Raw genomic sequence first — 27,829 nt, forward strand, 5'->3', positions numbered from 1 at the left:
TTCCTAAACTATTCAAGCTAAAAGGAGAAATAAGAAGTTTGGAAAGATACTTAGTTAAAGTATGAAGTTACTCAAAACTAATATTTTCTAATATGCTAGGACTTATGAGAAGTGCTAGACTAATCATCTTGACAATTGTTGCAAGACTCTACAAAACGTATACCTAGTGCATTGTGAGTGGGTAGAACACTTGACCAGTGCAAGTTATATCATCCACCACAAATTCGTCGGTTATGTGATAAACAACCAGAAAGTTCTTTCAAGATAAAGAACCCAAACCGAGGTTGGGAACCTATATGTACTTGGTAAGATTCATGCTATGAGAGATAACATGAATATAAAGGATAATGTAATAAAAGAAGTTTGAACACATGGACACATGGTATGTTAAACTTCTATTGCAATCGACTAGTGTTTACACACTTACGATATGCATCACAAAGTTGTAATATGGTATTGACTACCCGAATGTGATGTCGACATTTGTCGTTTGAGTTATTATTAACTCACCTTATACTTTGTTACATCCAAACGGGTTGTAGAGACAATTGAACCCCGTTAAAGTGAACACGGATTAGCATTGTATTCTCCCATAGTTACTTACATGAGGTGACGTCTCGAAGTGACTAGAGTGTGATGCGATTGATGGCAAGTTCAAGTGCCATGGAGTCATGTGTGATGACTACTCGATCACATAGGCAAACTGTTAGGAACACTTTGTCAGGCTTTATGACCGTTTATAAAGTTCTGGCAAATTTATATAGTTCGGTCGTGGCGAGATCTACTATATTATTCTAATGAGTCGATTCTTTTGACTAAAGACTGTTCGCCTAAGATGGCACAGTTTCAGATTAACTTTGATTTGTGTTACTACGACCTTCGTAAATGGGGTCAAATGGGCATATTTTGGGTTATGATGGTTGTGGCTAGTCCAAGGGAATAAGTGCAATAAGAATTCTCCACCCCTAGTCAGGGTTATAACAATATCTCAGGGCCACTCGAGGAGTAATGAACTGGAAATGTGTGGCCACGCTCGGAAGGTATCTATGGTAGATAATTCCGGTCAATCAGTTATTCTCCAGATCGAGGAAACCCCTCGCGATATGATCACTTGCAAGTACGACCTGAAAGGAACCTCGCATTGAGTGGGAGATAGTAATAGGACAAGAGAATTTGTGACGCACACTTGTCGAGGACAAGTGGGAGATTGTTGGAATATGTGTCTTCCGACAATAATGCGATCACAACTGTTGATCATGATGATCACATGTTTAAGTCTCATTTTAAGAATACAATTCGGAAGTAATATTTTACTGTCAACTGGTCCACACATATCGGTATTGATTGGCTGACTAGAGTTTGACATTACTGTCTTGCGACGGTGGTGATCAGTTGATCCCCTTAGGTCATACCTAAAGGGTAACACTCTTAATTGATTATTTAATTGATCGTGTGACGATACGGGTTAATTAAATTACTTAAATTTGACGGACGATTTTGGAAGTAATATTTACGTATCTCATTTTAATTTGATTAAATAAGATACGGTCTAAGTGATCGAATTGTTTTATTACTTAGATGAAATTATTGTTTAAGGAAACAATTGCATTTGAATGAATAATTTATTATAAATACAAGATGTTGTGATTTATAATTGGTAAATCATTTTGGTACAAGTAATTATGAATTACTAAGTCGATTTTGTACATGACGTATTTTTATTAATACGTTGATTTTTAATATGTTAAAAATACATAACAATTTTACATGACTTGTGACATGTGACAAATTGATAAAATTGACAAAGATAAAATGGAATCCATTTTATCTTATGTTGACCGAAATAGAGGGTGATTTAGGCTAAATATTGTGTTAATTAATTTCTAAGTGGAAAGCATAATCATTTACCTAAACACTAGACATGCATACCAAGTTACTCTTGTGAAGAACACCTTGCTCATGCATTGGCCCCTTTTACCCTCCCCTACCCGGGTTTCCTTGTAGAAAAGACCAAAGTGTTTTCTCTATAATTTACCTAATACACTACATCAAAAGATTAGTGCATATTCATTCATTCTACATCTAAAAATAAAGATTTTTTTAGTGAGAATATTACTTCCTTCTTGTCCTTTCTCTTAACCGAAATATAAGAGACCAAGTTCAATATTTTGGGTCAATTTTATTTAGATTAATATTGTTCTATTATTAATAATATTAATCTTTTAAGGGGTTACTTTGGGTATTCATCTTTGGGAGAGATTCTACCCTTGAATGTTTGTTCATCCATATTAGGAGAGCTTAAGAACAAGTAAGAAAGAAGATCTTACTTGTGCCCTTTGATCCGAAATTTTATTGTAAGGAAATTGATTTCTTCTCTATATTTACTTATGTTTACATGCATAAGATCTAAATTAATTTTATCATTAAATTAAATTGAAACATATAAGAATATGTTGTATTATGAGATATAGATTTCTAACACTCCAGGCCAGCGTCCCTCGCCTCCTCACCGAAGTCACGGATCTCTGAGATCGTGTTCATCCCCGCCGCGTTGGTATACTCAAGTGTCTCTGGGTACGCTAGGGTCTCGACACTGGCAAACCCGATCTCCTACGAGTTTCAAATTATTTTTTATTTGACGATAATTCGTCGTTCGACAAGTCAATATAAGAAAAAGTAAGATACTTACCATGATCGGCCAAAACGCTAACCTCTGGCGAACGAACTCATAGGACTCCTCGCCAGGAAGGAGAAGGGCGTCGCCACTCGAGTCCGCCAAGTCAGCCTCTCTCTCGGTGTTAGAAGGCTCCCTAACCATCGTCCCTGGATGATCGATGAGAACCGCAAAGGTGTCACGAAAGCACTGCCTCGTCAAACGCTCGCCCAAGTACCACACAGGTCCCATGGGCGTCCTCAGCAACAACCAATTCGAGCTCCTAGGACGAAGGACCTCAGCCACGAAAGCCGGAGCATCAGGGTCGTCCTCCCAAGGCCTGGGCATCCACTAAACCAAGAAATCATGGGTGATTCCTATGATCGGCACTAAGCGGGGAAGGGGCTCATTCCTATGATCAACTCTAAATAAAATAAATAAAGGAAAATGATATCAAAGATACTTACGTCGTCTAACTTCAGGGCATTCACGCCCTGTCGACAAACGTCGTAAGAAGAACGCTGGCTCTTCTTACGGTACACCACCCTGTATCTCACGACAGGGTACGCCCTCGGCTTGGGCTCCGTCCCCTTGGGCGCGAAGCCGGGAAAGTAGGAGTACACCCACGCCTGCAAATAAAGATAATCGTTTATGATCTTTCATAATTAGACAGAAATAATAGAAACAAATGAAGAAATAATGATCTTTCATAATGCAAAATAACGGTTCATACCTTCAACAACAGTCCGGGACCAACAGTAGTAGGAGAATTCCCCTTCTTCATCAGCTTGGGACGAACCATGGCCCTCATGTAGCAAGACAGGACCGCAAAGCCAAGAGTAACCCAGTCCCAATGACCCAGGCTACTCAAGTCAGACAGAAAAGGAAGAAGCTTCGTCGACAACCTCTCCCCTTGTCTCCGAGGTAAATCGAAGACAAGAACCACCACAACCACAAGCGGGCCCTCTTCTCCGCAGTATAAGGAGGAGGAGCCACCTTCCTCCCGTCCATCGTCATCGTCGTCGGGGTCCTACCCGCAGAGTAGTGCCGGACGTAAGAACTCGGCACCAACCTGGGAACGCTGACATCACCTTCAGCCAGGTTCCAGCCGATCAGCCTCCTCACCTCGGCTGAGTCCACTCTATGGCCGTCAACGGCCACACCAAAGCCTCATCTCCACACGACAAACCCGAGATCATGCCGTAGTCCTCCAAAGTGACCCTGACGTTTCCAAAAGGCATATGGAAAGTCGAGGTCGTGTCCCAGTACCGATCAAGGAAAGCTCGAATCAGGCTATGGTTAGCCCGAATATTCCTTTCCCCGATCGCCCTCCACGCTCCCACCAAAGCTCCGAAGGCTCCCAACTCGACGATGGCCTTCTCATCCTCCGACAGTCTCTCGTAGGTGTCCATCATCGTCGAGTAGCCGGAGAATGACCTCATGTTTCCGACCTCATGTATCAATTCAAAGCAAAGCTATCTTTAGCACAAAGCGAACGCGAGATGAAACGGCAAACAAATAGGAAATGCCGTAAGAAATGACAAAGTACGGGACTTACCAAACTCCTCGTCGTCCTATAAGACAGGTGGCTCTCTAACGCCCTAATGAGATGTCTTCAATCCCATTTCTCGGCCCACTCGGGTGCCCCCACTAGCTGGCGACCACCACGTCCCACATTAGCCTGCCTCAGGACCTCCTCAGCCTCCTCATCAACTACCTCCTCTCTCTCACCCACTACAAGAGCGATATAAGGGTCGAAGTCTACATCCATGGGACCCCTCCCCGACATAGAAGGAATGTCACCTGCAAAATTAAAGTGATGTAGGCCGCGTCAAGCCATGAAAAGCCTTGATGAGGTCGTTTTAAGCCTTTTCAAGCCCTAGAAAGGCCTTTCCCCGCCAAATTTGGCCAATTCTTTCGAAACCCGAACACTCGTGTTGTATGTTTGGTCAGGTCAAGTCAAATTCCAAGCCTATTCATGGGTTTGAGTCGAAATTTAGACAGCATTTCGCTATAATGGCGATTATGCCATAGAAAAGTGTCCTAAAAAAGTCGTCACGAATCAATAATACGACATGCTAGGAAGTTTACCCATTACACAAGGATTCCAAAAACCAAATTTCATAAAAAAATGGACAATCCTAGGCATTTTCGAAGAAATTTTCGAAACAGCTGAGAAACCGCCTCAATTTCGCTCAAATACTCAATACTTGAAAAAAATTCAAAAAGAATACATGGTTATTGTTGGGCCCAGAATTATCCTACCTGACCTGACATAGGCCAGGCAATAACCAAAAACAAGTTCCAAGCAAAGGACACCTGAAACCAGGCGTTTATTAAGTACGGATAAGCACCAAATATGAGTTTATGTAAGGCAGGCAATAATCAACCAAGTAACCTGGAAGGAGAATAAGCCAGGCACAAGAAAATACTGAACAGGCACGACAGGCAAGAACCAGGCAGTTTACATATGCTCTCTACAAACAAGGAAGACCAATTCAAGAGGAAAAGATGTGAAAAATAGTCAAAGGCAACGACTGAATAAATGGCAACCACCTCCGGGTAAATGGGGCACAAGCCCTATTTACCAGGAAACCCTAAACGGTAGAAAAGGTGACTTGAAAAGCAAGTATAAATACAAGAGAAGATAAAATCAGAAGGATTATTGGATACACTCTTACTCTCACTTACATTTTTGTATTCTCAAACAATATAATTTAGCTTGTCACGCCTGATATACCAATACTCTGTCAGGCTATATAAAATCATAGAAACAATCACTCCTGGCATGGTGCCCGTGGTTTTTTCCCTTATTCCCAGGGTTTTTCCACGTATAAAATCTTTGTGTCCTTATTTATTATTTGTTCTCTTATTTAACAGTACTAGTCAGGCGGGTTATTTTAGTTAGATCACCCCACATATAAACCCCTGGCATGAAGTTTTTATTCAGTAAAATCCCTGTCAAAACAATTGGCGCCCACCGTGGGGCATCTAGCTCAAAAATAATCAAAACCCATAACCAAACACCACAAAAAACTTGAGAAATAGCAAGAGATAGCATTGAGCAACAACTGGCTGCCGCCCAACAACAATTGTTGGAAATGGAATAGTTGAAACAGAAAATGGCCCAAGCTGAAGCACAAGTTGCAAAGTTGAAAGAATCAGAATCCAGCCTGAAACTAAAGCTGGGAGAAAAAGCTTCAGGATCAAAGTTGAAAGTTCAGCCTGGCACACCATTCTCCTCAATCATCAGGAACATTGATTTCTCCAATATTGGCACTCCTACTCAACCAAAGTCCAAAATAGGACAAGAAACAGACTCAGAAGAATTCCAAAATGAAGAAACCTCACCAGATCAGACCAACACGGCCATCATAATGGCTATGCTCCAGGAAATCCAAAAACTCCATGAAAGATTTGAGAAGACTCCGGGAGTTCCTACCCCAATTGAAGAAGCAAATCCAGAGAGTTATGCTGATTCACCCTTTGTGGATGAAATAGCAAAAATAGACCTGCCAAAGAAATTTGTGGTTCCCTCAATGAGAATCTATAATGGTACCATAGATCCACAAATCATGTTGCCTACTACAAGCAAAGGATGCTGGCAGTATCAATTCCCAGTGAACTACGCCAAGTCTGCATGTGTAAAGGATTTGGAACAACCCTGAACGGACCTACCCTGCAATGGTACATAAACCTGCCAAATGGAAGCATCAAGTCCTTTGCTGACCTGGTCAATTATTTCAATCATCGGTTTGCCAGCAGCAGGAGCTAGAAAAGAGATCCAGTGACCTATTCAGGATTAAACAAAAGCCTGGAGAATCAATCAGATCCTACATGATAATAATCAACAAAGAAAAAGTTTCAATACCCAGATGTGATGTTGGAACAGCCGTGGAAGCTTTCAGGCAAAGGTTACCCCTGGACAGTGACTTCTATGATGCAATGACCCTGAAGCCCTGTCATACCTTTGAAGATGTCCAGGCATTAGCCATAGGTTATATCAGACTGGAAGAAGACAAATGCTACAAGGCAGACAATGCTGACAGCAATTCAGGATATGCCAAAGTCAACAGAAAAAGTTCTAACCACAGAGGAAGCAGTTCCAGGCCATCTCCTTACACAAGGACTGACAGATCAGAAGTCAACTATACACATGAACAACGAGGTAACTCCTATACATATCCTTGTATCCAAGAGTATAACTTCTCTGTTGACATTGCAGGACTGATCATAAGACTTGACCATATGGGAGACATTGTCAAGTGGCCAAAGAAGTCAGACAACCCCAGCCCAAGGAAGGATACCACCAGATGTTGTGAATTTCACATGAATATAGGGCACACAACTAAAGAATGCCTGGGATAACGTAAACAAGTGGCTTACCTGCTAAAGAAAGGATATTTGAAAGACTTGATGCCAACAAAGAGCAGGGAAGATGATGGAACAAGAAAGAACACATAAAGGCAACAACGTGACTTACCCCCTGCACCACCCATCTATGAGGTCAAATTCATCAATGGAGGATCAGAGATTTGTGGCCTGACCAGTTTAGCTGCAAAGAAAATTGTCAGGGAGTCAAAAATGAAATCTCCTTTTAAACCTAGCAATTTACCTCAAATTACTTTTGACGACACTGGTATGCAGGGCATTCCAGACATCCACCATGACAGCCTGGTCATCACCATGCAAATAGGTACTGCACGTGTCATGAGAATCCTGGTAGACGGAGGCAGTTCAGTGAACCTGATCATGCTGAATGTCCTTTAAAGCAATGAAGATTGATGAAAGTCAAATCATAAAGAAATCTAATGTCCTGGTCGGATTCAGTGGAGAAACAAGGAACACACTGGGAGAGATACACCTACCCACATATGTGGAAGGTGAAGGAAAAGTAGATCTATAGACTCAACATATTCATATATGTTTTATGTTAATTTAATCATAAAACTAATATGTGATCTTATGCATGCAAACTATAATCAATATAAAGAAGAAATCTTTATCTTACATTGGAATTTTGGTTTATTTGGGCACAAGAGAGATCTCCTTCTCTCTTGTTCTTATGCTTTCCTCAATGGAAGAACTAGGATCCAAGTATAGGATCCCTCCCAAAGTATAATACCCAAAGCAAACTCTTAATTAAATTAATATTATCAATACTAGTACAATATTAATTTAGCATAAAAATGACCCAAAATAAATTGATTTTTGGTCTCTAAAAACCGGTTTAAGAGAGGAGGAAGAGGATGTTTTATCTTTCTAAAAATTCTTATTTTTAGATGATGAATAAATTAATTTTTGCATGTCAAACATTATAGAGAATATAAGGTAAATAATAGAGCAAAACTCTTGGCTTTGCTCCATCAAAAACCGGGTAGAAGGGGGAAGAGAAGGGACCAATGCATGCACTAGTTGTTCTTCACAATAATCACTAGGTTTTGCATGGCTAGTCTATTAGGGAATGATTATGTCTTCCATTAATATAATCAACACAAAATCATCCTAATACCCCCTTAATTTCGGTACATTTTGTAAAATGGAATCCATTTTATTTTTGTCAATTTGTCAATATGTCACATGTCACATAAAATTGTTATGTATTTTTAACATATTAAAAATCAACGTATTAATAAAAATACGTCATATACAAAAATCGACTTAGTAATTCATAATTACTTGTACCAAAATATTTTACAAATTATAAATCACGATAACTTGTATTTATAATAATTCATTCAATTCAATTGTATCCATAAACAACAATTTCATCTAAGTAATGAAACAATTCGATTACTTAGACCGTATCTTATTTAATCAGATTATAATGAGATACGTAAATTTTACTTCCAAAATTGTCCGTCAATTTTAAGTAATTTAATTGACTTGTAACGTTATACGATCAATTAATTGATCAATTAAGAGTGTTGCCCTTTAGGTATGACCTAGGGGATCAACTGATCACCACCGTCGCACGACAGTTATGGCAAACTCTAGTCAGCCAATCATTACCGATATGTGTGGACCAGTTGACAGTAAAGTATTACTTCCCAATTGTATTCTTTATAATGAGACTTAAACATGTGATCATCATGATCAACAGTTGTGATCGCATTATTGTCGGAGGACACATATTCCAACAATCTCCCACTTGTCCTCGACAAGTGTGCATCACCAATTCTGATGTCCTATTACTATCTCCCACTCAATGCAAGGTGTCTTTCAGGTCGTGCTTGCAAGTGATCATATCGAGAGTGGTTTCCTCGATCTGGAGAATAACTGATTGACCGGATTTATCCACCATGGATACATTCCGAGCGTGGCCACGCATTTCCAGTTCATTACTCCTCGAGTGGCCCTGAGATATTGTTATAACCCTGACAAGGGGTGGAAAATTCCTATCGCACTCATTCCCTTCAACTAGCCACAGTCATCATAACGCAAAATATGCCCATTTGACCCCATTTACGAAGGTCGTCGTAACACAAATCAAAGTTAATCTGAAACTGTGCCATCTTAGGCGAATAGTCTTTAGTCAAAAGAATCGACTCATTTGAATACTATAGCAGCTCTCGCCACGACCAGGCTATATAAATTTGCCAGAACTCTATAAGCGGTCATAAGGCCCGACAAAATGTTTCTAACAGTCCGCCTATGTGATCGACTAGTCATTCTCATATGACTTTATGGCACTTGAACTTGCCATCAATCGCATCACACTCTAGTCACTTCGAGACGTCACCTCATGTATGTAACTATGGGCAAATACAATGCTAATCCGTGTTCACTTAAACGTTGTTCAATTGTCTCTACAACCCATTTGGATGTAACAAAGTATAAGGTGAGTTAATAATAACTCAAACGACAAATGTCGACATCACACTCGGGTAGTCAATACCATATTACAACCTTGTGATGCATATCGTAAGTGTGTAAACACTTGTTGATTGTAATAAAAGTTTAACATGTCATGTGTCCATGTGTTCAAACTTCTTATAATCGAATTTTCCTTTATGTTCATGTTATCTTCTCATAGCATGAACCTTACAAAGTACACATCAAGGTTCCCGGTCTTGGTTTCGGTTCTTTATCTTGAAAGAACTTCCTTATCGATTATCACATAACGAACAAATTGTGGTGAATGATATAACTTGTACTGATCAAGTACTCCATCCACACTTATAATAGGTATATGTTTTGTAGAGTCTTGCAACAATTTGTCAAGATGATTAGCCTAGCACTTCTCACAAGTCCTAGCATATTAGGAAAGATTAGTTTTGAGCAACTTCTTATTCAACTAGGTATCTTTCCAAACTTCTTATTTCTCCTTTTGGCTTGAAAAGTTTAGGATTTTCATAAATCTTTACGTGTGTTCGGATTTCTTTAATATGTGCAACCTCTTGACACATAACAGAGTATTCTGTCAAACACCGAAATCGCTCATCGAATTCTTCTCGAGAATTCATGATGTTTCTACTATGGCTTACCAATGATTCATCATGCTCTTATGCATATGATTCATAATTGGACATGTGCATGATTATTCTAATGGCGGAAACATTAGTAACTTTTAATCATGTCATCAACTATATTTAGGTTCAAGGAATGACCATGACTGCTAATGGTAATTCCATTTTCATTTAAATGAATAACCTACGTATCTCGTTGATTGGATGTGTATCTTACAATACTTATCCAACATCTCATGATGTAGTTGTATTCATCATGGTCCATTTTCATGCAGAATTAAAAACTCAAATCTTCCTCTGTGAAGGAAGGTATTAGCTCGTCATTCTTCAATGAGAACTTATATAAGATGATTACGCCCACTAAATTCCATGTATTCACATGATAATTTCTAACTCCCACTTGATTCGCAATTGACTACTCAATTGAGATATTTCAAGAATTGAAATTTATCACTTTATTTGAGATAAAACCATATATGTTCCCATCATATCCTTTCAAAATACCTATTTTGAAGTGGTCTCATTTTTAACCTTATGGAAAGAGATTTTAAATCTCTAACACATTCATGTCATAATGTTGTGTGGCAATGTCATTTATTAAATATAAGTAATATCTAATACACGTCCTTCAAAATATCCCTTTCTGAAGGAGGTTTAACCAATTCATTTTCATAATGTGGCTAAGTAATGACTTTTGCGTGGTTTAAAACTTAACTTAGCAATTGAGGATATCGGTATATCAATCCTTGCAACCTCCAGTCATAAATCTCGTTTATTTTCTAGGATGTTACTTTGATTCATTTAGGGTCTTAAGTAAATCTGAAGGTTGAAACTATTGGTCAAAAATTTATCATAAACTAGTCAAAACTCTTGTTAAGACTTTACATTAGTCATTTTTCTTCCAAAACTTTCTTTTGGTCTCCTCGTGTAGTTATCTTGAGAACATACTCTTATGATTACTTCACTTGGTCTCTTTAGTCATGTAGAACTAGTTGAGACCATAGATCTCATCTATTGGGTATACTATATAAATAGATATACCTTCATTCAAATCATTCTTCATTGTGTAGATCTCATTTACACAAGTACACAAATTTATCTTGGTGTGTGTTGTGTCCTCATTTTTCTCCCACTCTATCTTTAGAACAAATACACTAGAGATTCAAAGATAGCATATGAGACACAAATAATGATTTTGAACATATTAAAAGTCAACATATTAATAAAAATACGTCATATACAAAAATCGATTTAGTAATTCATAATTACTTGTACCAAAATATTTTACAAATTATAGATCACGATAACTTGTATTTATAATAATTCATTCAATTCAATTGTTTCCATAAACAACAAATTCATCTAAGTAATGAAATAATTCGATTACTTAGACCGTATCTAGATGACTAAAGAGACCAAGTGAAGTAATCATAAGAGTATGTTCTCAAGATAACTACACGAGGAGACCATAGATCTCATCTATTGGGTATACTATATAAATAGATATACCTTCATTCAAATCATTCTTCATTGCGTAGATCTCATTTACACAAGTACACAAATTTATCTTGGTGTGTGTTGTGTCCTTATTTTTCTCCCAGTCTATCTTTAGAACAAATACACTAGAGATTCAAAGATAGCATATGAGACACAAATAATGATTTTTGAAGTATGAGGAGAAATATCTCATAGGTTGACTAATAGTTTTAGATTTGTAAGTGTACTTGGCGATTGACATTCCTTTAAGAGAGTTCATAGACTCAATATCACTTTATAAATGATCATACACAAGCCTTAAACATGTGGACATATATGAATCCCATCATTATAGTTGTCTATTAGATCACTTTAAGTGAATAATCATATGTTTCTAAGAGCAAGCATTTGAATGCGAATTTTAGAACAAGGATAAAATGACAAAACGGGTGACTTGGGTTGCAAACCAAGTCACCATTATCCAAAAAACAACCAATTATCCAAAATACCTTTCCATGTCGAACACGAAAACTTAAAGGTTCTAAAAATCCAAAACATAATTAAAATAAGACAATAAAAAGCAAAGCTCCATGAAAGCTATCCCTCACTTCTTGATGGTTTCTCAAGCTTTCTTTTCTTTTCCCTTGTCTTTGCTTGGTGGAGGCCCTATTTACAATAAAAAGGGAGATACATTATCACAACTTTGTATCACAATACCATAGTTGAATTAGAAACATAAAAGAAAGCATAGTCATTTACCTACTGGAGTAATCTTTCCAGCCTTAATATCACCAAGGTATTTGGAACAATTTCTTTTCCAATGTCCAACACCATTACAATAATGGCATTTATCAAGAAGACCCTTCTTGATTTTTGAAGTGCTAGCTTCATAAGTCTTAGCTTTGGTGAAAGTGGGAGCTTGTTTCTTACCCTTCTTCACATTCTTCTTGAACTTCCCCTTGCTCTTAGTGCTTATGTTAAGCACATCCTTAGGTGGGTTCACATTTAACCCCATGTCTCTTTCGGCTTGCACAAGTAACTTGTGCAATTCTTCAAGAGACACATCCTTGTCTTGCATGTTAAAATTCACCCAAAATTGAACATACGCTTTCACTTTGGACAAGGAGTGTAGAATCCTATCTACAATGAGTTTTTTGGGGATTTCAACCTTTTGAATCTTCAAGGTCTCGACAAGCTCCATAAGTTTGAGCACATGAGGGCAATCCTTTTGGCCCTCTTTGAAGTCAAGATCAAAGAATGCCGCGGCCGCCTCATATTGGACGATCCGCGGAGTTTGTGAAAACATTGTCACAAGCTTGGAGTAAATCTCATTAGCGGAGCCCATCTTAAAGGCTCTCCTTTGGAGATCCGCCTCCATCGCAAAGATCAACACATTTTTCATTGCGGCGGACTCCTTATGGTAAGCCTCATATATATGCTTCCCGAGTGGCGGCGGTCGACCTAGTAGTAGGTTCGGGTGGAGAGGCCTCGGTAAGGTAACGAAGCTTGTCGTCACCTTGGGCGGCTAATTTGAGTTGGGCATCCCAATCAGAGAAATTTGACCCATTCTTTTCAAGTTTACATCGATCCATGAAGGATCGGAGCCATGATGAATTAGCGAGAGGCGTGGCGTTAGGGGTTGGTGTAGCCATTTGTTATGAGAAATAGAAGTGGTCTACAAAACAAAATAGAAGGAGTAAAACAAATGCCGTTTTCAATAATAATACTCGTAAAAATTGTAATTTAAACAAGTTTTATGCATTTTTCTAGTGACCTCTACCCAACTAGATAAATGATTCCAAGACCCAAATTCATATTAACTTGGGCACGGTGTGGCCGATAAAAGCCTTATCAATATAACTCGGTCGATTAACGCTTTAATCGATTCTACTTTTAGAACTCTTGGTCGATAATATTACATTAACATTTATCTTTAGCCCAAAACACATTCAACAAGGGCACGGTGTGGCCGATAAAACCCTTAACGAAAAACTTTTGTTGAGTTCAATCCAAATTTCGAATAAACGTGTCCATGATCCAAACCCACATTAACTTGGGCACGGTGTGGCCGATAAAACCCTCATCAACATGAATTCGGTGGATAGACATTTATCACCCACTTCCCCTACGTAACAAGGTTTGTACCCCGGTGTGGCCGAGTGCACTCCCTCACGAAATAGGTTTTCGTGGTTTCTACTATTTGGTAAGGCTATGTCTCAATTGATTGTTTTAGCGAGGGGTCATGTCAATTTATTATCTATTACGTTTTAAGTGAAGTAAAGCGGAGAACTACGATAATTGTAATTGACACGGTCGATAAACTCGATGAAATGATAATGCATGTTTTAGTTATGGCGATTTAGCGATGCATGTGACATATAAATAAAATGCAAACAATAAAAATCCTAGTATGGCCTTCCTAAAATAGAAAAACTAATTAACTATTACATATTCGGAAACCAACTCCATTGGTCCCTTGAACTTCGGTTGTGGCACGCATCTCAAGGTAACACCGTCTTTATGTATCGCCATCTTGAAGAAATCCGTCTTTGGGAACTCCGAAATAAAATAAAATTACATAACGAATTACATAATTTCCTATTATACATTTGTAACTAAAATAAAATAAATCTATTTAATTACAAAACGGTGATACGAGATCACAATAAATTACAACGGAATCGATATTCCCATACATTTCGGGTAATACCAATTAAAAACTAAGGCCATACTAAGTAAAATTACATAATTCAAAAATTACATAAAATAAAAATTATGACAATCATAAAGAAAATGCAGCATTATAATATGTATGAACATGCCCAATTTTATGCTAAATCGCCTTTAAGTAGCCAATATCGTATATTACTCGGTTTTTACGGATTTGCGTGATTTAACGTTTTAAAATCACAAAAATTACATAAGTTCATACTTATGCATAAGTTAATTTCCCTAACCTTTTAGGACTCAAAATTTAGTCTTCACTAATTATTTGACCATAATTAACTCATATTTCTAAAATTTGTTCATTAATGGACCTAAAATTATAATAAAAAGCTATAAACTTCAAATAAATCACAAAATTTCAAATAAATTCAAAATTCAAAATTTAAACTCATGAACATTCTGAAAAACATACCATGACACTCATAATTTTCAAAAACTTAGGTTAAAAATTTCAAAATTTATCCGGAAAAACAATGTTGCGGTTTATCGGCTTTAACAAAATAATCATAAAAACATGAGAAAAATTATATTCATTAATTTTTCAATTTTAGATCTGAAAAAGATAATAAAATGCAACATGTGACGTTTTTCCTTAGTCATGGAGTATGTTTTATTAATATTTCACTAATTAAGTCACTATTTATGCTATTTTTCTTCAAAAAATCATAAATCATGCAAAAAGACTTCAATATAGCCTATTATTTTACACAAATCTTGTAAAATTGCATGTGACAACGTACTAAATTTCTATGACCAGATTCGAAATTTATCTCATATTAACCTATTTTTCATCTAAATCCGATTTTAATAATGAAAAATCCATTTTTCGAGCATTAGAAGTCCAAAAATTATGAAACTTTACAGGTCATCTCAAAATAATATATGTGATAACATATCCAAAAATCACTGTAAAATTCGAAGTTTAGCTAATTTTAGTCCGAAAATGACATTTTATTCATAAAATCATATTTTAATGCCATTATTGTATAATATGAACAATAAAATCCATAAATTAACCAAAATATCCTAAAAATATTTTAGGACCAGAAATTTTAACATGCATAATGATTTTCGTGATATATCATAATAACACAAATTAAACAAGTTTTATATGTTAATCGTATAACTCGGAAAAACTTTTAACCGATTTGCATGCAAACAACCAAGGCACTTGCTACCGATTGAAGGAAAAGTAGATCTATATACTCAACATATTCATATATGTTTTATGTTAATTTAATCATAAAATTAATTGGTGATCTTATGCATGCAAACTATAATCAATATAAAGAAGAAATCTTTATCTGACATTGGAATTTTGGTTTATTTGGGCACAAGAGAGATCTCCTTCTCTCTTGTTCTTGTGCTTTCCTCAATGGAAGAACTAGGATCCAAGTATAGGATCCCTCCCAAAGTAAAATACCCAAAGCAAACTCTTAGTTAAATTAATATTATGAATACTAGTACAATATTAATTTAGCATAAAAATGACCCAAAATAAATTGATTTTTGGTCTCCTAAAAACCGGTTTAAGGGAGGAGAAAGAGGAAGTTTTATCTTTCTAAAAATTCTTATTTTTAGATGATGAATAAATTAATTTTTGCATGTCAAACATTATAGAGAATATAAGGTAAATAATAGAGCAAAACTCTTGGCTTTGCTCCATCAAAAACCGGGTAGAAGGGGGAAGAGAAAGGACAAATGCATGCACTAGTTGTTCTTCACAATAATCACTAGGTTTTGCATGGCTAGTCTATTAGGGAATGTGATGTGACCATAATTAGCGCATATTTAGCCCCCGAATTAGCCTTGTTCCCATGCTTTTTAGTGCATATTTGGGTCATTTCTTATCTTTAGTTCTTTGTTTTGCATATTCTTTGAGATTTTGATCCCTTGGTAGGAAAGGAGTAAGAATCTTGCATTTTCATGGCAAAACGAGACTAAATTGATCGAATCCAATGACCAAGCATCAAGGAGAGACAAGATTAGAAGGCCTTTGTACATATTATAGTAGAAGAGCAATGTTGAGAAAGGATCCTTGACTCCCCAAGGAAATCCCCAAGGAATTTATGAAGAAAAGGGAAGAAAAGAAGAAGATATCTTGCTGAGTTACAATCCGTGCGGATTGTCCCCAATCCGGCCGTCCCCCAGCTGCACAATCCGTGCGGCTTTCCTCTAATCCGCTCGGATTCCACCTCCACAATCCGCCCGGATTCCCTCGAATCCGCTCGGACCCCATCGCCAGAATCCGCCCGTCCCGACCTTATTCCGCCCGGATTCCAGCACAACGTGATTTCCTCTTCTCCAAGCTACGAAGAAAGAAGCCCTTCCTTCGAAAAATACCGGCTCCTCCTTGCTCAATCTAAAAAGTGTAATTACTAGTTTAGCCCTTAGTTAACCCTAATGCATCCTCCCTAATTTCCACTATAAATACCCCATTAGTCTAATTAGAGGAGCATGTTCTTCTTACCAATAATTAGAGTAGTTAATATCAATCAAATCTCTCTCTTTAGTTTTGTAATCAACAATTAATCAAGTTCTAATACAAGTTTTATTTCCTTAATCTCTCTTTTGTTCATCCTTTATTTTGGGTAATTGAAGATTATTTGGGTTATTATTGGGAGATTGACAACCTCTCAATCAAAGCATTCAAGTACTTCTTTTATCTTTGCTTTATTATTGGAATCATTAGTAGGTATAATTCTCTTAATCCCTTTTAATTATTGTTAATTACTTTCTTTATTCATCATGTTTCATATTGTTGGTATGATTGACAACCTTGCTAGCATGATCAACATGATAATGAGTGAGTAGTCTCTTAGCTAGGGTTAATGGGTGATTAGGGGAAACCAACATGGGGAATGATTCATGCTTAAATTAATATGCTTTCATGTTTTATTTGCTTGCTTGTTTTGATCTCAACTCATGCAAATGTTATATTTGATGAAATGCTAAGCCTATGAATCCTTGCATTTACTATCATCTTCTATCTTTTCAATGAGACTTGTAAGACATAACCCAACTCGAGTCTCATTAGACCATGCATGTTGTTGAGTAGGGAAGATTAAGTCGACTTGTAGGTGTTGTACAATCTAATCGATTCGGCTCCGGGACCCAAACTTTCCTAGGATTGTAAGATATAACCCAACTCAATCCATCACAACAATAATTGCTTGCTTATAATTTGAGAACATGTTTGTATGATCAATTCCCATGATTCCCCTATGATCCCATGACACCCTAGTGCCTTTTTAATCAATTGTTTACACCCCTTTTAATTCATCTTGCTAGTTTATTTTCATTGCTATTTTAGTTAGTGACCTTCTACATCAACCCAATTTGTGACACCCCTTAGACACCACTAGTTGCAATAGAAATCTCATTTCAATACCCGTCCCTTGGGATCCGACCTTTACTTGCCCCTTTACTAATTGTAGAGTTGTTTGTGAAGCTATAAATTGTGTTTTGATTCAGACGTGACCCAACGACCACACCTTTAATTGTGAACACGAAACAGACCGATCAAAAATGGCGCCGTTACCGGGGACGGTGTTTACTTGATTTAGATTTCTTTTTATTGTTATTAGTTGTGTCTTTCTTCGCCTTGGGGAAGTAAAACACCTCAAGGTTTGTTCTAATTGTTTTCGAGTTGTTTGATATTTTGCATGTCTAGAAGGTTACAAGGTGATTTGTTACCTTTTGACCGTGAAATCGAAAGAACCTTGACGAACAATAGGAGACTTGTTAGGAGGAATTTAAGAGGTATTAGTGAAGTTGTTCAACCCACTAGTGAGTTCATCAACCATTTAGCAAAAGAAGGAGAGGAGAACCCATTACACAATACCCCACAAAATCCACCTACAATGCCTAAATTCTCGTCACACTCCGTACCCACCGAGGAGAATCTACCAAATGGTACTCCTACACCGCAACATCTAACCGGAAATTTTATTGCCAAGTCCGCCTTCATCCAATTAGTTGAGAGGAGCCAATTTGGGGGGATGCCTAGTGAAGACCCTCATTCTCATATGGAAACCTTTTCGACTATTGTGATGCAATCTCTCAAACGGGCGTGACTCAAGACCAAATTAGATGGGTCTTATTTCCTTTTTCTTTAATCGGCACCGCGAAGCAATGGTTGAAGGGCCTTGATAAGGCCACCCTCGGAATAGATTCTTGGAAGAAGTTGGCTATAGTCTTCTACAAAAAATTCTACCCACCGGAAAAGACTAACATGCTAAGAGCACAAATCACGGGTTTTAAGCAAAGGGATGAAGAATCTTTGTATGAAGCTTGGGAGCGGTACAAGGGAATTTGTCGCTCATGTCCTAACCATGGACTTAGCGAATGGTTTTTGGTACAACAATTTTGGAACGGTTTATATGAGGATTCTAGGAACATTCTCAATATGGGATCAAATGGAATGTTCACAGAAGTTGATGACAATCAAACATGGAACAAGATTGAGGAAATGGCGGTCCATAACTCACAATATAGTAGACCTCGCAAGGCTACTAGAGGAGGAAATCATGAAGTGGACTCCGTTACTCAATTGGGTGCTCAACTTAGTGCTCACATTGACACAATCAACTTGAAGTTTGAACAAGCTATGGCTAGACTTGAAGAAAACTCAAAATCATCAAAGCATCACGTTAATGCCATGACGGCATTCTCATCAATCCCAAGTGGGATATGTGAGAATTGTGGAACTTTGGGACATGACCAAGGTGAATGTAGGGGAACAAATGAACAAGTGAATACTTTCCAAGCATACAAGAGTGGTACCCCTTATTCCAACTTTTACAATGAAAACACCAAATTCCATCCAAATCTCTCATACAAAAGCCAAAATGTTCAAAACCCTCAAACAACATACACTCCACCTCCCATGAGAAACCAAAATCAAAGACCCTTTTACAATCAAAACCAAGGTTACCAAAATCAAAATCCATACAATCACCAAAATGACCAAGGTTTTGATGTCCAAAAAGCGGTCCTCCAAATGCAAAAGAATCAACAAGAATTTTTCACTCAAATGCAAAAAGATAGCCAAGCAAAGAAAACCACCATCAACAACATCCTAGCTCACACCAAGATGTTGGAAACACAATTGACTCAACTAGCATCTTCAAGCTCACAAAGACAAAAGGGGCAATTACCACCTCAAAGTAATCCCCCTAGACATGAAACGGTTAGTGCCATTCACTTGAGAAGTGTTACAAGGTATGAAGCACCGAAGAAGCAAGTTGAGGATGAAGTTGTGGAAGCTAGTGAAAAGGAAGAAATTGTGCAAAGCTCCAAAGATGGAGAATCATCAAAATAATAAAGTTCAAAGAAAAATGAAGACAAGGTCAAGGAGAAGGAGCCCATTGTGATTAGACTCCCTTTTCCAAGTCGTCAAGCCAAGCCCAAATTTGATGACCAACTTGGAAAGTTCATGGAAATTGTGAAGAATTTGGAAGTCTCAATTCCTTTCACGGAATTAATAAATCACGTGCCGGCTTATGCGAAATACATGAAAGATATCCTCACAAAGAAGAAGTCGATCCGGAAACTTGAGACTATCGCCTTCACTAAGGTGAGTAGTGCAATACTTCAAGGGAGTTCACCTCCAAAGTTAAAGGATCCGGGAAGCTTCTCAATACCGTGTACCATTGGCGACACGACGATCAACAAATCCTTATGTGATCTAGGGGCTAGTGTGAGTGTCATGCCGTACTCGGTGAGTAAAAGGTTGGGGATGGGAGAGCTTAAATGTACCAATATCACACTCCAAATGGCCGATAGATCGATGAAGACACCATTAGGGATATGGGAAGATGTCCCCGTGCGAATTGGGAAGTTTTTCATCCCGGTGGAATTTGTCATTGTTGATATAAAGGAAGATTCCAACATTCCAATCATTCTAGGAAGACCTTTCCTACACACCGCGGGTGCGGTGATTGATGTGAAACATTATGAGCTCACTCTAGAAGTGGGAGATGAAAGCATAACTTTTAATCTTGACAAGACTATGAGAGCTCCTCATTTGCATGAACCATGTTTCATGATTGATCATTATAGCCGAAAGGATGAGAGGAAGAAATCGGAACTCCAATGAAAGAAGAAAATTGAAGATGCTCCATTCAAAGAGCAAGTGAATTATGACAAGGAGAGCTTGCAAAGCTCATCAAAATCAATCAAGGAAGAAGAGAATGGCCTCATTGGCCAAGAGAAGAAATTGGGAGAGTTGTCTCCATCTAAGCAAGAGATTTTCAATGATCAACTTAATGAAGTTTGTGGTCTTTGGGACGACGAATTTGAAGGGATTTTTAATCCCTACATTGGTAATGCCATCGATCAAGACCGACAACAAGGGCCAAGGTCTATTGAAGACCTCTACCACAATAATGAACAAGCTTTCGATTACTTTTGCAAGGTGTTAAGCAACATCAACAACACCTTGGACATGCCCCCTTGACATCTCATCAAGAATGAGAGTTTGGTGGAGTCCTCCCTAAACCACCACTTGTAAATATTTCTAACTCCCTAACTTACATTTCAATTCTTGTATTGCATTTTTGTCATCTTTGGATTTTTATTTACTTTGATCAAGATAATTGTCATGTTTGAGAGAAGTGAGGGAGGGACTAACAATTTCAATTGATGTGTAGTGCTCTAGCTTAGTGTGAGAATGGCAATTGCCTAGGCTATCCATGCCTTAGTAGTGCCCCCACAATGAAGAACACAAGAGTTGAAGAAAGAATAGAAGAATGGTAAGGGATATGCATTGTGCACGGATGGAACTGAATCCGGGTACAAGGGGTCGAATCCGAACGGATTCTAAAGAATCCGCCCGTCTTCAGTAATCCGAGCGTACTGGGTCGCAGACGCACGACTTTATGAGCTGAGATTTTGGAAGATTTTTGACTGTAAGAGAATCCGGGCGTCCTGAACAGCAATCCGCCCGTCTCTGCAAATCCGTCCGTCCTGGACTGAAGACGCCCGTCTTCTCTACTGAGGAAAACAAGAAAAATTTCCTGGACTGAAATCCGTGCGTCTTCTACAGAATCTGCCCGTCCCGTATCAAGCAAATCCGAGCGTCTTCTACGGAATCCGCCCGTCTTTAGGCGAGTTTTATAAAACCCAGAAAGAGCAGAATCCGCACGGATTGGGCAGAATCCGCACGGATTGCCCCTGCAGTTCGAAAAATTCGGTCTTTATAAAATCCCTCCCACCTTCCTTTATTCATTCATAAACACTACCCACAACATCAAAACCCTCATCCTCTCCATCACAAAAACAAAATCCCTCAACAACATTCACCAAAATCAAATCAAATCATCCTTCTAACAACAAATCAATCACTCCTTCTTCAATACAAATCAAAACCAAGCACAAAATCTTCAACCTTTGAGTCGATTTTTGATTTCATAAAGGCAAAGCCTTTCACCTTTATATCGATTTGGGTATACTACAAATTGAAGATTTTCCATTCTTTTCTTGGTTAGTTCATCAATGGCAAGGACTAAGGGAGCAACAAAGGCAACAAAGGCACCAAAGGCTAAGGCACTCTCACAAAGGCAAAAGGCTCTTCAAACAAAGAAAGCATTGGCTATGGTGGTAGCAACACCAAACTTGGAAGTGCAACAACAACAACAACCTTCTATGGGATCAACAACACCTTCTACTCCGGAAATTGATCAACTTTTGCATTATCCGGAGGTAACTTTTATTTCCGAAACCCATAGAAATACCTTTGCCAAGTTTGCTAGGAAATCAATTCAATCCACCAAATTTATATGTGAAGATACCTTAGAAAAACTGGGTGTTCTTGAGCAAACTAGAGCCTGTTTCAAAGCCATGGGGTTAGAAAAGTTGTTTGAATCAAAAGAGTTGACATACCCCTCCCTTACTTTGGAATTTTGAGTTCTTTGAAAGTCACCAAAGTTGATAGTAGGGAGAATCTCGAGTTTCGTCTAGCTAATGTTAGTAGACGCATTTCCTTTAGGGAATTGAGTGAAATTTTGGGTCTTAGTGATGAACCGCGTTATTTTAAGAATTATGGAAAGTATGACCCCGACCCTCTTTGGGAGGCAATTTCCGGGAGGAAATTTGAGGACTTTCATGCGAGTCGTGCTCTTTTGGTCCACCATCCGGGCATAAGAGTATGGCACAAGGTCATGGGAATACACCGTCTGTAGAGTCCGTCTACACACTCCTTAAATAAATAAGGGTCATCCCAGAAATATTGCCGTGCATCGTGTAAGAATCTCTTGCGCTGCTGATGAGATAAATCCGGTGGCAGTGCCTGACTGACAGCAAAGTTAGCATAGTCTACAAACCAAGGTTCAGCACCATCCTTAGAATTCACAGAAGTCAGAGAAAAAATATCAACAGAAAATAAAGAGTCATCAGCAAATGAATCATTAATAGGAAGAGAATCCTCCCCCTCCTGTTGCGTCAGACGCGACAGATGGTCGGCGGCGACAGTTTCTGCTCCCTTCTTATCCTTAATCTCCAAGTCAAACTCCTGTAAGAGGAGTATCCATCTCAACAATCTGGGCTTAGCTTCCTTCTTGATCAGAAGGTGTTTCAGCGCTGCATGATCTGTAAAAATAATAACTTTAGAGCCCAACAAATACGATCTAAACTTATCTAACACATAAACAACAGCTAACAGCTCCTTCTCCGTGGTAGTATATTTCACTTGAACCTCATCCAGAGTTTGTCTCGCATAATAGATCGCACTCAGCGCCTTGTCTTTCCGCTGGCCTAGCACCGCTCCTAGTGCATAATCACTGGCATCGCACATAATCTCGAAAGGTAGCTTCCAGTCCGGAGGCTGGATAATGGGTGCAGAGACCAAAGCCTGCTTCAAAGTGTTAAAAGCAGAAAGACATTCATCATTAAAATCAAAAGGAGCATCCTTTAAAAGCAACTGTGTAAGCGGTCGAGCAATCTTTGAGAAGTCCTTGATAAATCGACGATAAAAGCCAGCGTGACCAAGGAAACTCCTCACCCCCTTAACATTAACTGGAGGGGGTAATTGCTCGATTAGTTTCACCTTTGCTTTGTCTACCTCAATACCCCTGTTGGAGACTAAGTGCCCAAGGACTACGCCCTCATTCACCATAAAATGGCACTTCTCCCAGTTTAGCACCAGATTAACCTCAATACATCGCTGCAAAACTTTATCAAGGTTAGCTAAACAATTATCAAAGTCATTCCCATAGACACTGAAGTCATCGATAAAGACTTCCATGATAGACTCTATATACTCCGAAAAGATCCCCATCATACACCTCTGAAAGGTAGCAGGGGCATTACACAAACCAAAAGGCATCCTGCGATAAGCAAAAACACCCTTCGGACAAGTAAAAGTAGTCTTTTCCTGATCATCTGGATGAATAGGGATCTGAAAGAACCCTGAGTACCCATCCAGATAACAGAAAAACTTATGAGAAGCCAATCTCTCTATCATCTGATCAATGAAAGAAAGGGGGAAATGATCTTTCTTGGTGGCGGCATTTAATTGCCGATAATCTATACACATCCGCCACCCGGTCACTAGTCTAGTAGGTATTAGCTCATTATTTTCATTTCGGACAACTGTAGTACCTCCTTTCTTAGGTACCACCTGAACAGGACTTACCCATTTAGAATTCCCAACTGAATAAACAATACCTGCATCGAGTTGTTTCATAACCTCTGCCGTCACAACCTCTTCCATCTTCGGATTCAGCTTTCGCTGACCCTGTCTGCAAGGTTTGCGATCATCCTCTAGCTCAATCCTGTGCATGCAGACATCAGGGCTGATGCCCTTAAGGTCATCCAACGAATATCCCATCGCCTTCCTATTTCTCTTAAGAACAGTCAATAAAGCAGTTAACTGTTCGTCGTTGAGCTTAGCGCTCACAATCACTGGGAACTGCTCAGTATAATCAAGAAAGGTATACTTAAGGTGAGAGGGAAGAGCCTTACGCTCGGGGACCTTTACCTCGACTGAGCACAAAGTATGCGCTAAGTTTTCTACCTGTTCCAGCTGAACGTCAGACAGCTCTATCTCATCTGTGGCAATTCCAAGCAACTCCTCGACATCATCCTCGTCATCTGAAAATTTAGCACACTCATCTAGAAACATCAAAGACTCCTACGGATCCTTAACCAAGGAGTCCGACCAAAACTCGTAAGCAGACTCATCAACAATATAAACAGAATAACAAGTATCCTCTATCATTGGTCTAGACAAGGTGTCGGGCAGACTAAACGTAATCACATCATCCCCTACCTCTAGAGTCAAACGCCCGAGTTTGACATCAATAATAGCTTCAGCTGTACACAAAAACGGTCTACCCAGAATAATCTGGGTACGGGTATCCTCAGCAATATCTAATACAATAAAGTCCACTAGAATAAAGAATTTGCCCACCTTGACGAGCACATCCTCTAAGATACCTAAGGGCCGTCTAACAGATCTATCGGCCATCTGTAGGGTGATATTGGACATTTTTAGGTGACCCAATTTAAGCTTAGAAAAGATAGAATAGGGCATGACACTGACACTAGCTCCAAGGTCACACAGCGCCCTATTTATCACCATATCTCCTATAACACAAGAAATAGAGAAACTACCCGGATCTTTCAATTTAGGGGGAGGCTTTCCCGAAATTAAACTACTAGACTCTTCCATAAAAGCGACAGTAGTTATTTCTCCAAATTCCCTCTTACGCGTAATAATATCTTTCATAAATTTTGCGTACGGAGGTATTTGGGTAATTAACTCAGCAAAAGGAATGGTTACCTGGATATTTCTTACCATATCCGCGAATTTGCTGAATTGTCTCTCCGTCTTCGTGTCGCGCAATCGACTCGGATAAGGGACCTTGACCATAGGAAGTGGATCCCCTTCTTTCTCTTTACCTTTATCAGTTCTTGACATCCTCGCAGCACAGGAGGGTACCCCTCTACGTCCACCATTGGGATGCGTGTCCGCAGGCTCAGTATCTCTCGATCGAGGCTCAGAAGTGCTCGATCCAGAGCTTTTCTTACTAACCTCTCTCGATCGAAAGGTTTCATTGGGTGGCTCACTCGATCGAGAGGTATCGGCTCTCGATCGAGGGATTTCTTCATCAGCACTGGTCGATCGAGAGGTAGGTTCACTCGATCGACCACCCTTCAGCAGTTCTTCGTCATTTTGCTGGACAATAATGCCTGCCTTGGCATTTGAACTTTCTGGAGTATGTTCTGGTCCGTCATAAGTGCGACCACTCCTCAAACTTATTGCATTTACCGGGTCTTCCTCGAAGCACATTGACTCACACTTTTAGAGCAGTTTACGGAAGGCATCCGCACCAGATTCCTGCTCAAGAGGTTGTGTGTGTATGGCGGCCCTAAGATTGTACTCGACCTGAATATTGTCAGCATAAAGCTCGACGAAAGAGCCTCCTTGCCTAAACTTCTGATAGGCTAGAGCTCTCTCGGATGTAGCCATACATGAAATGGGATTGTGTCCCCATTCGCCACTTCTTCCACAGATTACCTCCATAGCTGAACTATAACCTGTAAGCACAAAAACACTCGGGCCAAGAATGAGAACTGTCTCACGGAATAAATTCTCGGAGACAAAAGACAAACAAAGAAACTATAAACTTGCACCGCCGCCCCGGCAACGGCGCCAAAATTTGACACGGCTGTCGCAAGCCTGTCAAAGATAAAACCAACGGGTCTCAACTAAATGTAGCAGAGGCAGTCGCGTATCGAATCCACGGGGAGATGGGAATCCTATAGTCAACTAAGTCTGTCGAAAGTAACCAAAACGGGGGGTTTGTTGTTTGTTTTTCTAAAAGACTACGGGCAAGGGAGAGAGTAAAAGGGACGAGAAAGAAATAAAATAGAGTTGAATAAGAGAGAAAGGCACTAGGATTGTCGGTTCACCATGGCTTCTAAAGTCAGGACTAAATCATGAATTCCCTAAATTCAATCTGTGGGTAATGAACGTCACCTTTCGGTCCTTAGTTCGCCCTAGGCAATACTAGTTTAGCTTTCGCCCTAGCTAGTATAAATCCTAATGAAACGCTGCAGAACTACCCCTTTTTCAATCTTTCGATCTAGGAGAAGAGGATATCGAGACAGATAATTGAGTGCGTCGACTCAAACAATTAAAAGATATTAAAACAGCAGATGCATACAAATAGACTACGGGTATTCTAATTAAACCGCCCTTCCTACGCCATGGCTACCCTAAATCCTAGCAAGACTATTAGCTATTCATGGTCGAAATGAAGAACAATAATAGCGAAGCAAATGTCAATAGATAACATGATAAATGAAACTGAACTAAAATTATATTAATGATAATACCGGATTCAACGAGGGAAGAATTGAGAAATGGCGATGAAAAGTATTTCCGATTCAAAGACTAAAGCAACAGCCTTCGTTCTACGTCTAAGATCTAATGATTAGGTCTCTAGTATTCCTTGCCTATTTATAAGAAAAATAGCAAAGAAACAAAGCGTATAAAATAACAACACAATCGATCCAAAGCCCATCAGCGCATGGCCTCTCGATCGAACTCCATAGTTGCTCGATCGAGAGCTTTCCCTAAGTATATCCCTCGATCGAGAACAGTGTTCTCTCGATCGAGGCCTTCACGTTTGCATTCACTCGATCGGGAACAGGACATCTCGATCGAGGGGTTCTTGACACACATGCCTCTCGATCGAGCTAATTGGGAGTTCGATCGAGAGGTCTCGACTTCTCGTGTGTTCTCCTAATCCTTTGGTTGCCTTCACGCATCTCAAGACGGTAAAGTTTCACGCCGACTCTCTTAATCAAGCTTGAAGGACCACAAATAGGCTGATTTCCAGTCATTCCGGTTCGTAACTGCAAATAATGCAAAACAAACCTAAGTAGACTATTCGGAGGCATTTGTAATGAAATATTACGAAATAAGCGAGGAAATGTGTGTTGAAAAGGCCTAAAAAGGTCTATAAGAAATGCACACATCACACTTCCCCAAACCAAACCTTTGCTTGTCCTCAAGCAAGCTAATGCAACTAGCTAGGACTAAAAGGATTGGAGTAAAACATAGAGGAGCTGAAGACTGTCGGCTTAAACCATTTAATGCATAAGAATCAACTACTGATAGCTCAATATCAAGGCTAACGAATTTATGCATATTTCAAAGAGACGTTGAACTTTTGACCTTGCAAGAATTTTTTAAAAATGGACTCTCACGGGTCGCTCAATCACACAATTAAGCACAAGGTGATATATAAAATAAGATAGAAAGAATAAAGAACACTCACCCAACTGCGACCTATAAGAACATGCATGCAATCTAACATGAATAAAGTCTCTACAATCGTACATATGCATTCCAACCAAACTGATGACCAAGACACATGCCGAGGACTTACATATGGGTAAGTGAGGTAATAGGCAAGAAGGGGCTAAAATGAATTTGGATATGTGGGGTTAATAGCAAGGCTAGCAACAACGAATCCAAATTATACAACTTCCC

General features: G+C 39.0%; 1 protein-coding gene and 1 non-coding gene across 2 annotated transcripts; both read right to left on the reverse strand.

Moving 5' to 3' along the window:
* Positions 1 to 18,559: 18,559 nt before the first annotated feature.
* Positions 18,560 to 18,666, reverse strand: LOC141644781 (small nucleolar RNA R71). Its single transcript, XR_012544389.1, has one exon. It is a non-coding gene; the product is annotated as a small nucleolar RNA R71 (small nucleolar RNA).
* Positions 18,667 to 24,457: 5,791 nt separating this feature from the next.
* On the reverse strand, positions 24,458 to 25,246 carry LOC141638849 (uncharacterized). The gene has a single exon (XM_074448045.1). The coding sequence runs from the start codon at positions 25,244 to 25,246 to the stop codon at positions 24,458 to 24,460; it is 789 nt and encodes a 262-aa protein (XP_074304146.1).
* Between the last annotated feature and the right edge of the window lie 2,583 nt (positions 25,247 to 27,829).

This window comes from Silene latifolia, chromosome 2 (assembly GCF_048544455.1).
Source record: "Silene latifolia isolate original U9 population chromosome 2, ASM4854445v1, whole genome shotgun sequence".
Taxonomy (NCBI): Eukaryota; Viridiplantae; Streptophyta; class Magnoliopsida; order Caryophyllales; family Caryophyllaceae; genus Silene; species Silene latifolia.

Bases quoted from the DNA above. Each gene is read 5' to 3' on its own strand.
- LOC141638849 (XM_074448045.1), bottom strand. From the start codon at position 25,246: ATGTCAAGAACTGATAAAGGTAAAGAGAAAGAAGGGGATCCACTTCCT.